This window comes from Nothoprocta perdicaria, unplaced genomic scaffold (genome assembly GCF_003342845.1).
Source record: "Nothoprocta perdicaria isolate Ctin4 unplaced genomic scaffold, notPer1 scaffold_103, whole genome shotgun sequence".
Lineage (NCBI taxonomy): Eukaryota > Metazoa > Chordata > Aves > Tinamiformes > Tinamidae > Nothoprocta > Nothoprocta perdicaria.
Window position 1 is genome coordinate 2,045,947 of NW_020454128.1, and position 21,871 is coordinate 2,067,817.

The 21,871-nt window shown below is 38.8% G+C and overlaps 2 protein-coding genes across 2 annotated transcripts; one reads left to right on the forward strand and one right to left on the reverse strand.

Moving 5' to 3' along the window:
• Nucleotides 1-2,836: 2,836 nt before the first annotated feature.
• Nucleotides 2,837-7,980, reverse strand: KCTD9 (potassium channel tetramerization domain containing 9). Its single transcript, XM_026043522.1, has 12 exons — nt 7,916-7,980; nt 7,637-7,758; nt 6,954-6,997; nt 6,683-6,779; nt 6,409-6,467; nt 6,002-6,130; nt 5,334-5,401; nt 5,132-5,227; nt 4,847-4,996; nt 4,384-4,489; nt 3,970-4,103; nt 2,837-3,557 (listed from the first exon to the last, which is right to left on the reverse strand). Exons 1-12 carry the CDS (start codon nt 7,961-7,963, stop codon nt 3,441-3,443), a joined length of 1,170 nt encoding a protein of 389 aa, XP_025899307.1. The 5' UTR covers nt 7,964-7,980; the 3' UTR covers nt 2,837-3,440.
• A 1,386-nt stretch (nt 7,981-9,366) lies between these two features.
• CDCA2 (cell division cycle associated 2) lies at nt 9,367-18,824 on the forward strand. The gene is made up of 12 exons (XM_026042694.1): nt 9,367-9,947; nt 10,610-10,740; nt 11,185-11,335; nt 12,250-12,488; nt 12,889-12,973; nt 13,253-13,488; nt 13,872-13,950; nt 14,794-14,843; nt 15,724-15,864; nt 16,002-16,209; nt 16,751-16,944; nt 17,153-18,824. Exons 1-12 carry the CDS (start codon nt 9,419-9,421, stop codon nt 17,999-18,001), a joined length of 2,892 nt encoding a protein of 963 aa, XP_025898479.1. The 5' UTR covers nt 9,367-9,418; the 3' UTR covers nt 18,002-18,824.
• Nucleotides 18,825-21,871: the final 3,047 nt, after the last annotated feature.

A 21,871-nucleotide genomic window follows, 5' to 3' on the forward strand; every position in this document is an offset into this window, starting at 1 on the left:
GTCCTTCTCATCTCCCTTTTATATACAGTCACCTCAACCTCCAACCTCGCACAGCAGGTGTCTTTATTTAATTCTCTCTCTCAGACTGCAATTTTCTTCTTAAAATCGCTGTAATGCAGCAGAACATAATTGGAACACCCCTGATGCAGCTGTTAAATTCTGCTCTTTAAAGCTACTGAAGGTAACAAACTTTCTTTTCAATGGCTTCTAATTTGTTAAAAAGGCAAAAAAGACTTTAAAAGGTGCGTTAAGTGGATCCAATAGACAAGTGGACTATAAACATGTTGGGGAAGGCACCTTCTCTGTGTTAGGATGGGGCTTCTTTCATGAATAGAATTTCCAGGCACTAACATGTGTCATGTATATATAGATACAGATACATAAAAGCATTTCTAGAGCTCTTCATTCTGAGAATCTGTGCACTGCAGGGTATTTTAAGAATGGAAGACAGTTATAGGGACAAGTTAAACTCGGTAACTTTAACTGCAGAAATCTTTTTTTTTTTTTAATAATTCTTCTGGCAGTAATTCTGACTTCCTCTGCACCTTTTTATGTGCAATTAAATGTATCATTACATAATATAATACATGAATGTATTGCATTTAATGGTCCTTAAACATCAGCTTCCCTGATGGGGTCACTCCCCATGACCTCTTTCAAATTAATGGATTAAAGAATAAGTAAATATTTTAAGGAGGATTAAACGACTTTAGCAAAAAAAAAGTACTTCTTCCTGCTCTAATGCAACATCACAGCAGGACTAGACAACATTTAACCTCAGCTGATAAAACTGATCAAGCTGTGAAAATGTTTTGTTTCCCTTGCAGAAGTGTTAGYGCAGGGCAGGATTTAGAAGGGAGATTTTCCTGTGATAACATTTTAAGGCCACTTCCTTCATGATCAGCTTGCCAAAAATTAATGTTATTTAAAGTAAATGGAAGATTTTGGTTGTCCGGAAGGAGACTTAGCCCAGTAATTGCACCTCTTACTACCCCAGCATGTTGAACTCCATCTACTGCCAGCCAACCCCTAACAGCTCTCACCCTTCCTTACAGTGCAGTAAAACACAGTCACGAATACTGTTCTGTAGCTGACAAATAAGCTTGTTAACTTGGCTTAGTTAACTTAGTAAACACTTTCTAGTAAACTTAGTTTCTTAGTAAACTTAGTTTCAACTAAGTTTGAAAGCAAATATGGGTCTTTTGCTTTCTGCCCACGTGCAGGTTGCCTGTGCAGAAGTGAAGACTCCTAAAACTCCAGTCTTTCCATAAAATGAGCTTTCAAGCCTGGGTGCATCCCTGGCTGCAGCAGGCAGCCCTGTTAAGGGAGCACTGGTTGCTTACAAGCACAGGCTAAGGGAACAGCCAGGGCCTCGGGAAAGGCAAAGAGCAGCTTCAGCTACAAAATACCTTCAGTTTACATACAAAGAAAAGCCCCAGCCATCAATGTTGCCCTTCTCTTCCAACTTACTGCACTTCCACTAAAAGTCAARTAATTTTCTTTTTTAAATTAAGAACATAAAGACATTTTTATATTTTATACTTTTATTAATGCAGTTTAAATTATGCAGGAACCTGCAATTTCTGAATAGGCCATTTTAGGCTATCCATACAGCTTTGTCATAGCAAAAGAGGTACCTTATAATGGTATGTGAATGAACAATGTCACATGCTGTGATTATTCAAAACATAGTGCTTCAGTGAGATTTCAAATATATTTTATACATAGTGATTATGAAAATAGATTTTTTTCCATACAATATTTTACTTCTGCCAGCTACAAAATATGATAAAGAAAAATAATTCATTTATTTCTCTAGCCCTGGGAATCTTCTCCCTCTACAACTTATACACCACTCTTCATGAAGGTGACGGTGTGAGAGAAAGGACTCCAAAGATCCAGATGACGCGTTTCCCTTGAACATACAGATATATTTTACCCCTTGTCCTAGAGCCAGATCAAGAGGCCTGGGAATCTGGAAACAACAACCACCCACAATTCTGAATCACACGCCTGTGGGATTTTGAGCCCCAGAAGTTCATGTGTTATGCCTGAGTCAACCCAACTTGAAAATAAGGGAGAATCCTGCAGTTCCCCCATAGGAACAAACAATTTATCATTTCTAACTAATGTTTCTAGATAAACAGCAAAGCAGCATTTTCATAGTTACTATGGAGACAACACAACTTCTGTCCGGAGGGCAGTAAATTCCCCCTGCAACAATCAAAGGCAAGTCCCTGCAGTAGCTGTGAAATTCAAAGCACTGCTCGCAGTGTCACAGGCTGCAAGGGTTCGGATACATTTGTTCTTAACTTCCAGGAACAGCTGTATTTCCTTAGATTCAAGGTTAGTTTCCACTTTGGGCTACTTTGATAAGCATCTGAGGTAAGAGAACTTGACAAACCGTTTTTGGTATAGTATCTTCCTGTGCTTTTTGATTGTGTCTGAAGCCAGAGGTGTGTTAGATGCGAGCTCCTACCCTGACGCTGAGCGCTGCTCTGCAGTGCAGCTCACACAGCTCATCTCGCAGCTGCTCTTGGAGACACTGCACTGCATTTCTCCATCTACATTTCAGTGCCCRCTGAGAGCAAAAAGGCTACAGGTGCTCAAGCTTAGGAGTGGAGAGGATACAGGAAAGCAAGAGCATTTTTCTCACCAGCTGTGAGAATGCAATTCCACACTAACTTGAAAAGGATTAAAAAAAGCCATCTGATTTTGGAACAGAGTTGTTCTAGTTATAACTAAAACTGCTGTGTATGTGAAGTGTCTTTTTTTTTTTTTTTTTTTTTTTTTTTTTTTTTTAAAGTAATCTCTACAGCAGAAGGGACTTCCACTGGGTATTTTAGAACATGACAGAGAGCTGTTCTTTACCTAAACTATTACAAGCTGAAACATTACCTATGACTACAGTTAACTATGGTTTCACCCCAAAAGAAAAGAGTACCTGAAAGTGTCCTGTGGACAACCACATCTGTCATTTAATACACTGTGCATGAATGAAGAAACCTACTGTAGATAAACTAATCTAACTGTAAACCTCAACTTTTTTGCTACTATACATGAATAACATTTTCTATTCATATTGCAGCTACAGATTTAATAAATAGAATTGCATATATTGTGCTTTATAAATTAAAATGCATTCCAAAGTGAGGCAATGCTAAATAATGAATCTAAAAAAAAAAAAAAAAAAAAAAGCCACACATTCTGGTTCTAAAACCAGCCCACTTCCTCATCCTCACTCTATTCACAAAGGTAGAAACAGTATCTATTTCTCTCTTAAATAAAAGCTCCCTCCCCCAAAAGTGATCAGAGAAGAGTGTACTTAGGCACTAATGCAAATTTGTCCAAGAAACATTGCTTCTAACTTAATAAGGAGAGCAGGTGAAAAAAGTCCCAGTAAGTGTTTTGATTGCTTCCTCTAGAGCAAGTTCTCTTCCCTATCTGACGCTCTGAGACATGTGCAAAGGTGTCAGCATCTCTTCAAAGATAGCTCCTTTTACATTAGATCCCCTCAAATTAGCTTCTTGTAGGTCACAACCCGACAGATCACAATTCTAAAGGGTAAAAGAAAAAAATACRTATTAGTTGAAGTATACCCAGAACTTACAGAAGCCATGAACACTACCATTAATTRCGATCTCTTGAGGTCTCTCACTCTACTCAAGTTTGTTATTTCTCCAAAGACAGGAACTGCTTTTCACAGTATCAGCTKGACTTATTTTTAAGTTATTAAACTGAGCACTTTTCATAACAAATTACCTTACAGGAGTTACTACTGCATGCTGAAAAAGGGCCTCAAAGAAGCTGCCTCTTCACAGTCTCAGCAGTTATTACTCTGAATACTTCTTTAATACTTGAGGAGGAACTGCCATGTAAACAGCTTGCAAAACAAGCCAGAGTGTTCTGCTGTAACAGAGACAGTGCTGTGACATGCTAGCAGTCAGGTAAGATTCTCCCATTACTCACTTCCAAATCAGTTCCTGCCAAAGTTGCTCCTCTGAGATTACAGTTTTTCAGCTTTGCATTTTTCAGCGTTGCAACTCTGAGATTGATTCCTGTCATTTGACTGCCTTCCATGTCAACACCTTTCAGGTTAGCCCCTAAAATACACAAAGAGTGGTTTTACAAGAAAGAACAGTCAAACTCCATCACTCCAGTGATACTTGTTCAGACCCATGCGAATTCATACAGCTCAGGGTCAAACYTGGGATTTAATGACTGTACAGTCACGTACTCAATCCCTTATTTGTGGCATCTTCTCATGAAGATACAGACTGCACAAGCCACGGCCAAATCTTTCACAGGCCATGCAAGTTTGTGTTATTTAAAAAAAGACCTGTTCAGTTTCCACACAGTAGCAGATAGACCAAGACTTCTTACCTTCCAAATTAGCTTTAAGGCCTGACGGATCTTCAAAATTGCACCCTTTTAGAGATGCTCCTTCTGCATTGGAACACAGCATCTTTACCCCCTGGAGGTTTGCGCACTGGTRAGAGACAGATGTACCACTGACACTTGGAAAAATGCAAGGATTAACAATACCAGAGATCAGTTTACAGTCTTCATTTCTTTTCATGCAGTGAATCCCACTAAAGCACAAAACAGTCTCGGGGACAGTATAACTACTCGCTATACTATTACTTCTCCATCTTGGTAAGTAGTTCTCTCCCAATGCTTTTTTTAAGCTTCATTTCTATTTCTTTTTGGCCAAAAAAGCTTTTGAATACATCAGACTAGCATGATTCAAGAAAATAGAAAAGCATAGCACGTTTCTAGTTCTTCTATTTGTTCCGATTCCTATTCCCTTGAATAAAGAAAGGGCAGCCCGAGACACATCTCTTACATCAAGCACCGAGCCAGAGAGGTCCGCTCTTTCCAGATTTGCGCAGCACAAGTTGGCATGGGCCAGGTTGCAGCGGCTTAGGTTTGCCATCTTGAAGTTTATGTATCGAAGGTCTAAGCGGGAAAGATCCGCTCCACTAAAATTGAGACCCTATAAAAAAAATACAGAGGCCAAAGCACACACATGGCTTGAATTCCATGGAGCTTTTTGACACACAGTGCTGGCAAGGTGTATCACCATTGAACCCCAATATTATAGGGCAAACGAAAGTCTGCATTTTCGCACCTGACATCGCAGCTCCGACTTGGTTGGCGTTGCCAGCAGGAATCGGACAAACTCCTTTCGCGATATAGGAGAATGATCCTCAGCTGGCTGCGAATTCTATTGAGAGAGTTGTTTAAAGGACAGGATTAAAAACATGCATTGCCTGRAAGAACAGGACGTGGACAGTCACATACAAAAACATCTTTATAGATACATATGTTACCTTAATAGCTATTTCTAGATGTTCGATCAATGAATCGATACCAAAAAATCTGGCTTCTTCCAAAACACCTAATGAAAGAAAGCAGCATTCATTATTCTCAACAAGCAGACCTTGAATAGCATCAGTGTTCTTCCTTACTGGAGGAGACACTGTACAGTCATGCCAAGAACATGCCAGTAACTTGAGGTTATTCATCCTTGCAGAATGATGAATTCACCAGYTTTTCACCTATTCTTTTAACTCTACATTTTAGCTATACTCAAAGATGAAYAGATCACTTGCTGGGGCTTAAGGGGTCTCTAAGAACTGCATACGCTAATAAAACTGTCAACCACATATATCATATTAGATGTAATTGGGTAAGGTTAGCTTGTTTTTAGCTAAAGGGAAATAATAACTCAGAAGGGATATTTCCAGTAGCAGCAGCAGGTTAAAGACAGCAAATCCAGTATTACAGCCACACAGTAATGCAATATGGAGAATTTTTAAAGCTCTCAGGATAAATAGATTTAACCAGTATATCTTCATTAAACCAAACATGGAATTGAACTGAGAATCGAGTGCACCAAATCTTTACATGAACATACACAAGTCCCACTGGTTTTATCTAGAAGCGAAGCTTGACTTCTGCAGCATAACAATTTAGGAGTCATACAGGTAATACCTACCTAGCAAATTAATGCCATCATTTACAATGAGCTGTCCATGACGCAAATAGTTCAGGATTGGCTCAAAATACTCTGGACTGCGGTCAATTAGGAATGCTCCTCTATGATCCTGCTTATTTCCCCAAGCATCTGTTTCCATAAAGCATATGTATAATTAAATTTGTGTTAATGGAAGAGCATTTGCTTCAAACTGTGACTACTACAGGGTCCTGGATTAAAATAACAAACATTTCACGTTAAAGGGCATTTTGTTAAAGGAAGGAGAGTAAAAGCAGGGAGAAAACGAACAAAAACACTTGAAAGTCTCTTTCTTCTACTCTACATAGCTAAAACACACATTACCAGAGTTTTACCTTGATAGTACCTTTGCTAATTCCTAGGTTAAAAGTTTATTCCAATATACTAACCTTTATCYTTAAACATATGAGCCAACATACTGTCAGGTTCTTTATTCACCAAAGTGCTCCTAGAAAAGAAAGGCAGCACAGTTTTATTTTTCAAATAGAACATTTGATCAAGAGACACACTCGTTGGTTAGAGTGTATTCTCTCCCCCTGGCAGCTTGCRGGTAGGGATGGTTGTACCTGACACTCATTCCAACATCCACAGCAYTAAAGTGATTTAGACAAAGTACTTTATTGAAGTCCTGTCAGCATGAAGCCAAACTAGATGGACTTTTACCGTGTAGTTGTGAAGTATCGGCCTCCAACATTGAGGGTTAGCCAGTCTGTGTGGGATCCTGTTAGTTCTTCATGAGATCTCGCATCGGTCTGAGGATCTACACAAGCAAGAACACAGTAACTATTAGAAGAATACGCTTGAATCTTCCATATGGTAAAACTCTTTACTGAAAGGTATCTGAAAATAAGTTTTATATTTACAGTAAAACAAAACAAAACCAAAAYTCCTTCCATTGAGCAAAACATTAAACATGGGAATTACATACACTTACCAATGAATGGTTCCCCTTCGCAGACAAACAAAACATCATCATCTCTGTAAGGGAAGGGGGTGGGGGGTGGTTAAAATCATTAACTATATTTTTTGTTCCTTTACGCAAGTGACAGTACAATTTCTCTCCTATTTAGCTTACCAGGTTATTAATAATAAGTTGACATTACTTAGAAGTTCAGTACCTGATTTTTATCTTAATCTTACAGGTTCCAGCACAGCTTAATACTCTCAAGTTCAAGAGAGCTGTTCCTGACACACACCTGTGCAAACCTGGTAGGAATCACTTCTTTTACGTAGCTCGTTGAACTTTATGCAATAGTTGTCTCACRCACACACGCTCTAGGAATTAACTTTATGAATTTAATGCAACGGTACAGCTTTAAAACCTCATCTGAAAGCCTCATCTGCTGCTATCCCCTCAGTTTAACAAAAAGAGGGACTTGTGCAAGGCTCGAGCAGGGGGATGCTCCTGGTACAGGGCACTGTGCCTGGGCCCAGCCCTGGGTGCGTTCAACGGCATCAAACGCCGCTGGAATGACCCTGCGGCAGGAGGAGCCTCTGCGGCCGTCGGAAAGGATGAGGAGCTTGGATGGACAACCCTGGTCGTGAGTCAGGCCTGGGGACTAGCCGGGTCCTAACGCCTCGGCCCTCACCCCACAGCTTTCGCCGGGCGAGCCTCACCTGATCAAGGCGATGTCGTCGATGAGGCCGCCCTTCCCGTTGTAAACGCTGGTCGCTTTGATTCCCAGCTTGCTGCTAGCCACGGAGAGCAGGTCCGAGAGCGTCCCGTACACCGCCACGACCTGCGGGGAAACGGCTCGTGCAGGCGCGGCGCGGGCCCCGGCGGCTCAAAGCGGCGCCTCCGCCGGGGGCCTCGCCGGGAGAGGAAGAGTCCGGCGCGGCTCCTGCCCCCATCCCCGGCCCGCGGGGAGCGGCAGGGCCCCCCGCCGCCCCCCTCACCTTCCCGTTCCGGGGGCTGCCGTTAACGAAGAGCGTGACCCGCCTCATGCTGCGGCGGCGGCGGCCGCTCCCGGCAGGCAGCGCCCGCGGAGCGACGGCGGCCGCAGCCAATCGGCGCCGCCGCGGGAGCCGCCCCGCCGGAGCGGCCGCTCGGGCGGCGGGGCGCGCGGGGCGGGCGGGAGGAGCCCTGCTCCCAGCCAATCAGGGGAGGAGCGAGCCGCCTTCATTTGCATGCGGCTGGGAGCGGACCTGATTGGTGGGGACTGTCATGTGGGCGGCGGTTGTTCAAACGGCCGTCATCAAACGGCCGTTACTGACCGGCCGCCTCACCGCGTGAGGTGCCGGCTCGTGATGCCTCCGCGCCGCAGGCAAGTAAAGAGTCCCTCCGGCCCGCGGGGCCCGGCGGCGTGAGGGGCGGGGAGCGGGGCGGGGCCGGGCTCCGTCGAACCGCCCCCGCCTCCTGCAGCTCCAGCCGTGACGGCTGCTGAGAGGGAGGYGAGAGTGGGAAAAGTGCGCGGAGGGATCCGCAGTGCTGCGGTCGGATTTGAATGCGGGCGGCGGGCGCGAGCGAGGCTCGTGAGGGCGTTTCGCGGCGTGGCGGGGGTGAAGCTGGGGCGCGGTGGTGCTTGGGCGGCGTAGGGGATGGGGGGCAGCGGCGAGGGCTCGTGCGGGAGMGGGGGGCGCCGCGGGGGGCAGGTGTGGGCCGCGGGAAGGTGGTGCGAGGGGCTGCGGGCTTGGGGAGGGAAGCCCCCCACGCCTGGGGGAGGGCCGCCCGAGGGGAGCGGGGCCTGGGAGGGGGTGCGTGGCCAAAGGCTGCGTCTTTGCTGCGTGTTGGTGCTCTCCTCGCCTGAGGAGCAGCGTCCCGTGCCCCTGTCCGGATGGATGCAAGCATCAGTGATCACTTCAAAAAAAAAATAGTATATATATGCACGCGTTATTTAACAACTTTGGTTAGTCTATGGCAAGATACAGAGAAAACATTTTTATGAAGTTAAAGTTTGACTTTYCTGAACCCCGTGTGCTTAGCTTTTAAATCTTGAGAACTGAATGCAAAATATGTTATTGTTTAAACGTTGCAGAGTTAATCTCAAAGTGCTGATACCTGTTGTAACAGTTCTTGGAGCAAAGTTATAATCACAGAAGAAACTACTTAATGTATTYTGCATTAATGTAAGATTTAGATTTACACAACCTTGTATTTTCTTATTGTGTAACACTTTTGCAGGTCTACCCTAGAGTTCATTGCTCTGTTTAGCCCCAGCCCTACATGTTCTTTCAGTGTAGAGTTCTAGGGATAACACTTTTTCTCCTTTTTATTCACACTGCTACCTGCCTTGCCCTAGAMAATTACTCCAGGGAATTACTAGGTTTGATCAAAGTTTGCAAAAAATCACTCATACCAAATATCTGCTTAATCTCATTTTCCTTTTGGTAGGGAGCTGCGATTACAGGAGGACAGAGACTGATTAAATATCTCTGCAGTCTTAGAGTACGTTGTTAACAATGCCCAGGCAATGTAAACATATAAATACTGTTCTGGAAGTTAAAGAAAATATGAGTAGAAGTGTGGAAGAAAAGGAAGAGGCCCGTTTCTCTGATCAAGACCAGAAGATCTGCAAAGTGACTGAATGCAAAATCACATTGGCATCTGAGAAGGAGAATTATAGTGATAAAAATCAAGTGACATTGGAAAGACCCATGCTGAAGTACAGTAAAGACTTGCAGAAAGAATCATACCTCAACTGCAAGGATGCTGTTAACTGTCAGCTCACAGAATGCTTTTTTGATACACTAAATAGAGTTACATTTGGTGAATCTACCTTGCCTTTGAGCRATAAGGACAGTTTTTCAGAAAGGAGACCTATGTCTTTGAGGAATGAAAGCTCCTGGATACCTGATAGAGATAAAGCAGAAGAAAAATATGACTGTGGAAAATCAGAGCAACTGAGGAGGAGAAAGCCTATTGATTTTGCAACTGCAACAATTGCTGAATTTGGGATTACCCCAGAATCATTCACTAAACAATCTGTAGGTAAGGCTGGGGTGAATGATGAAGGCTGTGCTTCTGGGATAGAACCCTGGAGGTCATCTGGTCCAGTGGCTTCTCAGTATGGGATCAGCTTCAAAATTAGATCATGATAAAGTTCAGGACTGTGTCCGGTGGAATTTGAAATGTCTAAGRATATAACATTGATGTAATATTGCTTTAATTCTCCATTTAAACTTTTTTTTTCTATCCAATTTTGTGCCAGTGTGCTTCTCAGTGAAGTAATAAGACTAATTCTGCAAATGTTATTGACAGCACCTTAATGAGCCTCTGAAATGGGGAAAGACAGAGCTCCTCACCTGAAATACCGTTTAACCATGTTCTGGAGTGTTCTTTTTTTGTGTGTGGATAGAAAAGGAATGTTCTGATTTCCTGTTTGTAGAGAAAAGTAAAGATCTAATTTCTTATTTTTATATTAGTGAAGAAAAGTTCTGGAATCTGCTTTTAAGGACTTTGTTGAAAAATAGCATAGAAAATAAAGGTTTCCTGAGCTGGATGTTTCCAGAAAGTGTAAACTCTTCTTCTAAAACAATATTTTTTTAAAAATAATTTTAATCTTTTTTTTTTYCCCTACCATTTAAAGCTATAGATGTTTTAACATGTACATTTTCATAGTATTTATTTTTTCTCTCCTGTGCTGGTTTCAGAGCAGTCTCCAACTTTGTCAAAGTTTAGACGAAGATCAACAATCGGCGTGCGAGGGTCCCCAGAAAATAACACACTTATTCGATACCTCGCCCAACAGAGAACGAGTAGGCAGAAAGAACTCTTTGCACAGGTGAGAATCTTTTGCAGATATCTAATGTATCAGTTTATTCCCCTTGGAAACAATATGTAATTCTTCATATATATGCATATTTACATATATATATAAAGATAGTACATACTGACAGGAGGAGAAGTTAAAGACAGACAACATAAGAAATAAGCATGACCTCATTTTGTTGGATTCTCTTAGGCACTTTAAAATAGTGACTAATTTGGTTTTGTGATAGATTTTGTTTTGATTACAGACTGCATACAGACTAGCATAAATAACTTATTTTTAAGTTATACTTCTTGATCTAATCTCTTTTTTTCTATATTTTTACAATGCAACTGAAGCAGTAACCAGATTAAAGACAAAACTTGCTTCTTAGAGCTTGTTATGCTAAAATATAAATGCAAAGTAACAAAGATATGCTGGCAAAAGAAATTTCATGAAGTTTAATTTTGTTTCCAGACTAGTCCTTTTAATCATCAAAATGCTGGATCATTAAAGGACAAAATATGTGCTTTTCAAAAATCTTTTACATCAGTGCAAGAAAATGAAGGGAAGATTGGCTCCCCTGGGCTCTCACAGGCGCCTGATGCTTTCCAGGAGGCAAGCTCTTGTAAGTTATTTTCTGCTCAAAAGTTCTTCCTTTAGTACAGAAGCACATTTGTGAGCAACAAAATTCTGTTGGTTTTTTTATTGGTAGCTGTTCTAAATATAGATTTCTTAGAAACAAGCTGTTGGAAGAGGATTCATCACTATTGTAATTTTTGTTACACTTTTATCAGAAACTAAAATAAAAATAGAGTATCTTTCKTCTTGTCCAATGATTTGTAATGCAGTAGAAACTTGATGAGACTTTTGCCTAAAGGCTGACTGGGTTAAGTGGTAGCAAAAACAAAATATTGTAAATTATGATCTGTTCAAGTGGTGCTGCAGAGAAAGCTCATCTCCTAGTTTAAAGCTGAAATCATAGCTCCTCTTTTAGTACAGTACAGCACTAAATGGGTGTTTTATTGAGGGGCAGGTTCTCGGAGAGAGAAAACAGTCTTTATTAGAAGATTTTTATAGGCGAGTTTGGGGTGAGGATGGGGCAAGTTCTTCAGCATGCAAGCCCTTTTCCAATTCTGATACAAAAAGCAAGCCCAAAAGTAAACACAGACTGCAAATAATGGCTTTATGTTTCTCTTAATTTTGTTAGCTAGACAACTAGGGAAGTGTAGTTGCACARTATAATATTTTTCATGCCTAACATGGGTGAGATACAAATCTTTATGCAAAATCTCTTCAAGTAATACTCTTTTTACCTTTGCACGTTGTATAAATTTCTGAAATATGAAGGAGATGATGAACAGTAGCAACAGAAATTTTGAGAAGAATGACTTTTGTAATTTAGAAGAGTGAAATACTGGGTGATATTGATGCAGCCAGTCTATCAACTGAGATGTATATTTATAATTTATGTTGCTGGAATGAAATTTTCTGAATTTTACTTCAGTCTTTAATTATCACATCTGTTTGCTTATTCTGAAGATTTCAGTCCTGAGTATGTCACTAAAGAAGACAGAAATAATGTTACATCAGATCTAACTAGAAAGAAAGTTAGTTTTGCAGAAGAACTGAGTCTGGAAACATATGATGAAACCAAAGCGCCTGTCACACCGGTACAAAGAGGAAATGTTTTATCCAAGAAACATATACAGAGCGGGTCCTGTCTTCAATCTGTATTGAAGAAGACACCAGTAAAGCAAATAATGGATGGCGGCAYGAAGGTTGGTTGACAGACTTGAACGTAGATATTAATGCTAGTGATGTGCTTCCTTGGTCATTGCTGAACTGCTCAAAGTTGAATCATGGCTAAAGCTATTGACTAATGATAAAATCATGCTTCAGAAAGATAGATAACAGGAGGTTTTGTCTGCTGTTTGCTAATATTAAAAGCTTTCATATTACAAGAAGTTATACGTGTATGTTGTATTCTATTTTTTCTATTTTTCTATTTTTTAGAAAACAAATAGGTTTGTTAAATGATGGGAGTGATTCTTAAATGTTACTTAAAACAACTTCAGTTTTGATTTAAACAATGCCAATATTTGAATATATTGAATAGATAGTATTGAATGATGGTATTGAATAGATGCGTAACAGCCAATTATCACTTAAACCTGATAGGTATTAGACAGTCCTGTTGACAGAAGAAGTGGTGAGTCTCTTCACGTCAGCAGTGCCACAAACATCTATGAATTACTTCAAGCAGGTCAGATTCTGTTTTTCTGTGAATAGATGCTCTATTTYATAGATTCATAGGGCTTTGCTGTGTACACTGTCTGAAGAATGATGTGCATATGAGCCATATAACTCCTTTGTGATTAGCCCTTGCATGATAACTTGCATTGTGATGCAGAAGATAAGGTTACAAAGGGAGATAAGGGCTGTATTTTGCTGTTTAGTTGGGAGTTAAGAGCCCTGGGGAGGCCTGTGAATTGAAAGTTGTATTTTAAGTTCACTAAGCGGTCAATATATGCTTTTAAAATAGAGGAGACTGAACAATGTGGCTCAGAAAAGCGAAAGAAGAAAAAAGTTTCTTTTGGAGAAGATCTAAGTCCAGAAATATTTGACAAAACTTTGCCTGCAAACACTCCATTGCACAAAGGAGCAACACCAGCCCGTTATCCAGGATTGCAAAGCAACAGTCCATTTACAGGGTCAAGTCTGACGGAAGACCCATTATCTCAACCAAACTTTGACTGCAGTGATGAAAACTTGTTTAAGGTATAAAAACAGTTTCTTACAGTCTCCTAGAATGTTTAATTATTTCCAAACTGTTTGATTTTTGAAAAGAAGTTGCCAAAATATTAAAATACAGACTGCTTGATGCTTTTAAAATGACATGTTAAGAACTCTTGTTTTTYCCTTTGCTGTATCAATCCTGAATAGCATTCTGCTTGTAAAGCTGGGTTTAAAACYGGTAGTATATTGAAGTTCTTCCCTTGGCTTATGTGCCTACTTGCAGAAAGCAAGTTGCATCATCCTTTACGACAACACATGTTATATGGCTGTTCCAAACTCTTATAGTCAAAGTGTTTTTTAGTGTATTTCAGATAATAGTATATTGGTAGTAAACTAAACTTTAACTTTTATTGGTCATCTTAAAGGAGTGCCCCAGGCCTCTTCAGGAGATAATGGAGGATTATGTTKCTGCGGAAGGTTTTTTATCTGCTGAAAATAAGGAAGGTAACATAGAATAATATTCTGTCCTTAATTTCATCTTTGAGTCATGCATTGTTCCATATCTGAAAATGGAGAGATGCCACAGATCTTATATAGTTCATATATATGAGATGTATTAAAACTTGATGCTAACATTTAAATATTYTTGCTTTCTCATATAGTTCTTTGCTGTAACTGCAGTGTTTGTTCACTGTGTAGTTTAAATGGGTGTTATTTGATCTTTAGCATTTTCCTGTSGTAATGGTTGGTCTAACTTGACTTGCTGCTTGCATGTTAGTGGAATACTTTTTTCTTAACAGAGCACTGAATTCAGTCTTTTATAAACTGAACAGGAGGGATATGATGTGAAAGAATATGAAAGCTTTTATCATCTTGAATTCAGGTTCAGAACTTTAAAATTTCACTTACAGCTTTTACTAAAACGTGCATACATCTCAGCACTACTAGGAGAGGTACAAGATCAGTTCCCTGGTGTAAAGTTGAATATGACAGACTCTAGGGAATGTCATAGTTAAATAATATTAAGTTATAGATGTTCCTTAAATTCATTTAAAATTTTGAATAACTGGGATTACTATCCTGATTTTGTTACTGAAGTTTTGATGTTCTTGAAGTAGCGAGCAAAACAATAAAGAAAAGGGAAAGGACAGGAAATCCTAGAGATATTCTTCTTTATTTTATAAGGAAAACTTTCAGGCTTTATATCTCTTTGATAGTCCTTTATGTGCGTTACTTAATCAAGGCTAAGATAATTAAACATACTGTGCCTGATGATAAGAATTTGGATAGACTCCTCAAAATGTGATTTATTGTGTGCTAAAACTGAATCAATATTTTCTTTATCAGAAACTGACAGATCTTTAACAAGAATAACTCGATCCTGTACAAAAAGAAAGGTAAGTTTCTATAGTGATGTTTAATTTCATTTCTTAGAATTCAGTGTTCTTTATATCTCTTAATATTTATTAGAATTTTTTAACATCTTCAAATAGGGTAGAGCCAGATGTATAGAAATACATTCCATTGGTGTAAYTAACAGTCTTAAGGAAAAGTTGTATTTGACCAAAAGTGCTTTTCCGATTACAGAAAACAAACAAACAAAAAAGCTCACCTCCCACCCCTAAAAAAAACAAACCAAAACAAAAAAGCTTTGGTTGAAGACTAATACTTAAAGTTACTTTTCTATTGAATTTTCTAGGAACTCTCCCATATAGTGTTCTCTAAACTTTATATGGTAGCTTTTTCATGGCCTTTCGTTCATAAAAGAGTGAATGACATTGAGATTCACTTAYGGAAATGTGAAAAAGACAAGACTTAAAAATTTGTTTCTATTCTTAAACCAAAAAAGAAAAAAAATTCCTTGAGATTTAGGTATTTAGAACTTACTGTACAGCAATTCTATAAGTGTTTTTGTTTGTGTTTGGTTTGTTTTTTATTTTAACTTGCTGTAGTGATGTGTTCTAGAACTATTAGGGGTAGGGGGGGAGAGGTAGTACCAGAAAAAAGCAACCTATCTTCTCTGAAGGAAATAGCAAGATGAATATTTACTATTTTCTCATTAGAATAGCCTTGTTTACAAATAGACCTGTATTGTACTGTGTATGTAGAGATTATAAGTCTTAATTTCTGGCTTTGAGATTAACTGCAATGTGATTCTTCTGGCTTTTTGGCTTTATTTTATATTTTTATAAAGCGTGTGTGTGTGTGCGTGTGTGCACGTGCACACGCACACAAATGCACATATGCAAACAATTTAAAATATTTGTTCCTTAACAGTATGGCACCGTTCCTGAAGAGACAGATTCTAGCATCTCAAAAGCCACAAGTGCCAAGAATACTAACAGTGTTAAAAATCCAAGAAAGAACAAATTTCAAAGACAAAAGAGCAAAACTGTATCTACTGCTGAGAAGACACCAGTAAGTGGCAGCCTACTGCAATTTGTAAATACTCTCTTCGTTTCTCTATCCAAATATCTTCTACAATTAGTTTAGTAGGGTGTTAAATATTGCAAAGGATCATTGTAACTGCATTGCACTCTATTCAATCTTCCCARTTTCTTCAGAGAGTAAAACGTACAAGCTATGGAAAAAGAAGAAGAAAGAAAAAGGTAAAAGAATCTTTATATGGGGAGAGAGAAAAGGCTTCTAAGAAACCTTTCCTGAGCCCAATCCCTGAAATTCCAGAAGTTTTCTATTTTGCCTCATCTCCAAACACACCAAGACAAATGCAAGGCAATCATARGACAAATGCAGTTTTTCCAGGTAATGTTTCTTAGTCCTGTTTTTCCTTATTACTTCTACTACTTTTTTTATTTCACTCTACTATGTATAAAACTATTGATACTTGCTGTGTACTGTGTATAGGTAGAGGCCCCTACATTTTTGTTGGTTGTTGGGGTTTTTTGACATTTAATGGCTTCTTGAGTGCAAAGATGGAGGAATGATTAGTAAAAGCAGAGACCAAATGATCTAATATGTCATAATTTCAGACTAGAGAAATTCAGCTCTTATGGAACTCCAGTATAAAGCTGACAGCTAGACTGAATTTACCTGCGATGTGACTGGGGTCTGACATTTTCTTTTTCTTTAAAGCTGGTATGTTGGGCGTGAATAGGTGATTAATGTGCAGTATCTTTTTAGGTAGGTTTTGTTAATGCTAGTTATCTGAAATTACTGTTTAGAAGATTACTTTTATATGAGTAACTTACTGCAAAGGTTTTAGTAATATTCTAGAAATGATTTTTGTATGTTTGCAAGTAGAGTCAAGTAATCCTGCGTTTATTCTAATTCAAATGACTTTTAGATGATTTCAAATCCAGGAATACTTATGAGGATGGTCAACAGAAAGTGGTTGAAAGAATGAAAGRGGAAAACATAGATACGATTCATACATGTCCAAGCTCTAAGGACCTGGATGCTGTGGAAGCCAGCAGCTCCAGAGACGCACTGTTTCAGACTTCAGGTGATCCAGAGCCTGTTTCAAGCACTGATTACCAGGTAACTGATCGTTATAAGGATACACCATTAGGTTGCTTCTAATGTACAGATTTTTTTTTTTTTTTTCCTGGGGGACAGGAAGAGGGCGTGCAGAGAGAAGAATGATTGGAGTGCTGAGGAAAACAAGTAGTAGTAGCAGTCCAATTATCAGCTATTTCAAACCATTACCTTTCACCAGTAATTAGAATTTTTTTTTTCTTTCTCCCAGTTTCCCAATAGTGTTGTACCCGAAGCAAAGTGTATATTTGATACGTCTGATTACATCCAGCAAGGTCAAGAGTTTGCATGTATAGAAGAAGCAGAAATTAATTCCTTAACAGAAAACAAGAAATTACAAGGAAACTTCCTAAATAAGGAAGAGCCACTAGCAAGACTAGAATTCCTGGAACCTCAGAACACTGGTGTACATAAGGATGCCCAAAGAATGGAGTGTTCACCAAAAGACTGCTCAAGAGGAAAACCATCAAGAAAAGGAAGAAATAGTACTGCGTGCATTTCTAACATTAAAGACTTAGATTTTGAAGCAATTGGAAACAAGTTTTCAGTTTCTTCTTTTAATGTGGAAGAAGTCCTATCTGCTGCTCAGCTGAAAAATGATTCCTTGGAGTCTTTTAGAATGAGTGATGCTAGTGATGGGAAAAGGAGGGTGAGACGCAGCATGAGACTACATAAAGATGCAGAAACTGAAGGACTTGCATGGATTCAAGTACCTGATGAGATCCAAGTGAGACCTCAACTTTTAGCTTCCTGTTGCAAAATTAGGAGAAGAGCAAGTGTATCTGTTCTTAAAGAATCTGAGAAAGTTCACCATAGAGAAGAAAACCTCATCAAATTTTCAGCACAAGGAAAGGAAAACAATAACTCTGGGCATCTTGATGATGGTTCTTGCAAAAGGCAGAGGAGGAGAAGCATGGGTGTATTCACACCTGCAGAAAAAAGAAATTGGGCTCAACCCCAGAAAAGGAGCATAGCAGATCTAGGAAACAGGAACGACAGAAGTAACCAAGAACCATATGGTGAAGTAGAAATATCTCTTGAAAATCAGTCTGACATTTAACAAATCTTCACCTACCTCTTTAAAAAAAAAAATGGTCAGTATTTTAACATAGATATTTTCTAACCTAAGTGCTATTAGAAATAGTCTCTATGTAATGGTGTAAGTGGAAGAAATATGTAATATCCTGTAATATCCTATTTCCTTATTAATTTTCGTAATAACTTAAATTTGCCCTTTCTTATCTTGATGACTCTAAAATGCTTGCTAATYGGAACTGTGAGAAGGAATTAGCTTGACTTGGAGAATTTGTTTAGTAGACCGTGCTGACGTAGTCAAGAGGATAAAACTTCCTGTCTTATGGTGAACTGARTTTTGGTAGCACCTCTTTATTCTAATCTGCATCTTCACCTTTTGTGTTTTYATAGTGTGGTGTGTTTTCAGAGCAATAAATTAGCAGTAAATCAAAGTTCCATTACAGGCASTGACTAGAGTGGAATTCATATAAAGATGGGCTAAATTTTATATCAGATTTACTAAACTATGCTTACTCATTTCAAAAAAGTTTCTAAATATTTATTGTATATAACTTTATTGTATGATGTATATTTTAATATTCAGTGCCTATGTATTAAATATAGGGCATAAGACTTGGTAGTTCACCTGTCATCCTACATTTTTACTTCTCTAATTTCAAAAATGTAATAAAAACGACGACTATAGATGATCAACTTAAACATTTGGCATTACTTTCACTCCTTATGATGTTCAGTTTTAGCCGTAGTGAAATACCTGTGCCCGCTTTCAGCAGAGCTTTATGTTGAATAAGATCTCTACTGTGACCTTGTTTTTACCATTATTGATGTAGAATAAAGTATTTTCTGTATTTAGTTGCTTTTATAAAGCCTAAAAGAAACAGAACATTTTCGGTTTTTTGCATGTTTTATTTCTCTTTGCAGGTATCATCAGTTTTTCCCAGGACAAGAAATCCTAAAGCAACCTGAGAGGAACTTCGCTAATTAAATGCTGTTCATCTTGTGCTGCTTTAGAAACATAACTGAAGTTATCTAAACAGTTGTTTTGATTTTATGTTGGGTTTTGCTTTTGTGTCACAGTGAAAACTTTAGAATGGGCAACAGTTAAATTAAATCTTCTTGGGGTAGCAGTCTGTTGGCTCACCAGCAGAGGGCATTCTGGCATGAGTTTTATGGGCCAACCTGGATTATTTGGAAAACTACATCATTGTGTACAGCTTCATTGGAAAAATACTAGCTGAGGATAAAACTTAAAGCTACTTGAGTTTAATAATAGCTGCTACTTCTAACAAAATGATTAAAACTAGATTTTAACAGTAATTGAGCCATGCTTCTAAGCATTAATCTATATTAGAAAGGTGAAATGCTAATGCATTGCATTCTAGGTATGAATTTCTATATGAAAATTGCACAACATTCTCTTAAACACAGTAGAGATCTACAATTGCAGCTGAGAATCTGAGGGCTTAGCTGTTGTATTAAATCTATCGGTGAGTGTAACCTGAGATTTTTGGGGCCTCAAATGCTGAATAGCACATTGAATATTCAGGTCAGCTAAAGGAATGCCTTGGAAGAAGAGACAGTAAACTAGCATATGTGATACTAGAAGGCTTAGTTTTTAAAATGCTGCCCAGAATGTTCTTGTTCTTTTTGAGGTTGCRGATGTAATGCACTGAAAACAGCAGCAATGGAAGAGCATTCTTCTTTAGAGGTTTCAAGACTGGATGGGTTAAGTGTGCTTTAGATGTGAAGTTTAAGTAAAATCAGAAATAATAGAGCTAGGCCCAGGCAAAGGAAAATAGTTGGATTTGCCTTATGTCACAATTTGGTTGAAAAGGGTTAGTAGCCATTACAGGGCATAATGTGGGTGAGGTTGTAGCCTGCAAAGATGCAAGAAGGTTGATGTAACTAGGTTTAATCTGGAGATAAGGCTTGAGACAAGTCTTGAATTATGTAGAAGGCTGTTAGGGGGACATGGCTAATAGTCTGTTCTTAATTTCCATCACAAATGGAACAAGAAATAATATGTTAAAATGAGAGAAAAATATCTCTGATAGACATTTTAAAAGTGCCAGCAGTAGAGACATTTGAGCATTGGAATACATTGCCTTGGGAAACTGGAATCTCCATCACTGAAGGCTCAATATGACAGTCATTCTAAGCAGGAAAAAGAAAACAATGAGAATAGTATGTGCGCTTTTTTTCTTTTCTATTATACTGATAAACCRTACTTTTTAAAAACCAGTGTTAATTAAACAGTTGCCTAATCTTGACCTAGTTTTTCTCTACTTGAAATTGAGTATTCGGACAATAGAAGGAGATGCTAGAATACAAGAGTGTTACCAACTTCTCTATTTAATGTTTATCTAGTCTTGATAATCATGCTAAAATGTCCTGTGCTCTTCTTCCTCTTGCCTCTGAATTCTCTAGCACTTTTATAGTTCATTTAAAACTGGAAGGATATTAGTGGTGAACTGATCTATGCACAAGGAAGCAAATAGAAAAGCACTGTTACATTTCTATGTATGAGGAACTGAACGTAAAAAAAGTTAAATTGTGTCAATTATAGTTTAAGCACACAGGAGGAGGAGTGGGCAGTGAAAGAAATTTGATGTTTCAAGCTGCTAGCAGGAAGGTAAGCAATAGAWATAATAACTGTTCAATAACAAGCTGTTAAATGTAGTTGAGCATTCCTTCAAATTGTCTGTATTTAAAATTAGGAGATAAACAGTACAAATCAAAATGTTCTAGTTTGAAGTAAGGTAAAGTCTTAATTTTCCTGTGTCCCCCTAGAAAAAATGATGTTGTGACTGTAACATAGAGACAAGAAGGATAATGTATTAGTTTTGTAATTAAGTCCAGTAAATTGTGCATAACAGAGCAGTTAACTACTTTAACCAAGCTTTGTAGGGGGAGGAAGAAAAACCTGTGTGCACTGGGAATGAGGGCATGGAACATATTCCCTAACTCAAACCCGAAAAACCTGGTGTTAGTCTTGGGTTATTTCCAACGACCCTTTGACTCCCATCTTCCTGCCCCCTGCACAGATTTGGAACTGGTCAGCCATTTCTGTTTTTGGAAGGGAGAGGAGACAGATATAATGAATGGCTTTTATTGTGCAATATTTCAAAACCTTTTTGACTGCATTCGGATGGGATGGAAAATGTTCTACCCTGTGCTGCAGCCAAAACAAACAAAACATATTCCCTAAACCTGGATGTGTGTTTCACTCAAACTGGCAGTAGTTAGAGCTCTACTCTTAAACAAGAATTTAGTTTGACAATTTTTAGGCCTTGTTCAGCTGAATATAACAGCCAAAGAAAATACTTGGGGAAAAAAAATTAAATAATACATATATTTACAGCTTGCAGGTGGCATTAATTTTTGCMGTTCATATTATTTAGTTTTAAGAATCCTGTTAGTAAGGATATATTGTATGTTTAAAAAAATATTCTTAATTGTCTCCTTTTTTCCTCTTTTTCGAACGAGTTTTTCTTATGAGAACAGTCACTCTGAAGAAAAATACATTTTATGTAACTCCCTGCTGGGTGATAAATAGTTGTGACTCAAGGCTTTAAAAGTTTTGGGTCTACCAAGAAACTGAAAATTCTATGAATGCAGGACCCAGCAAGCGAGGAGAAAACCCTTTTGACAGCAGCCTATTACTGACTGACTTCCAGCTCCACCAGAGTTGTTTAAATACCCTTTCTGTGGTGCAGCTTTGCTGCTGGTTTTTGGTATTGCCAAGCAGTTCGGTGAAGACCTTGTGCTGTAACTCGATTCCTGCAGAGCAACATGCTTTATGGCCTGAACAACCATATTTTTAAAAACTTCTGATTGAGACACCTATGCCCAAAGGCCTTTGAATACGGCATCCACAAAGAACTAAAACTATAAA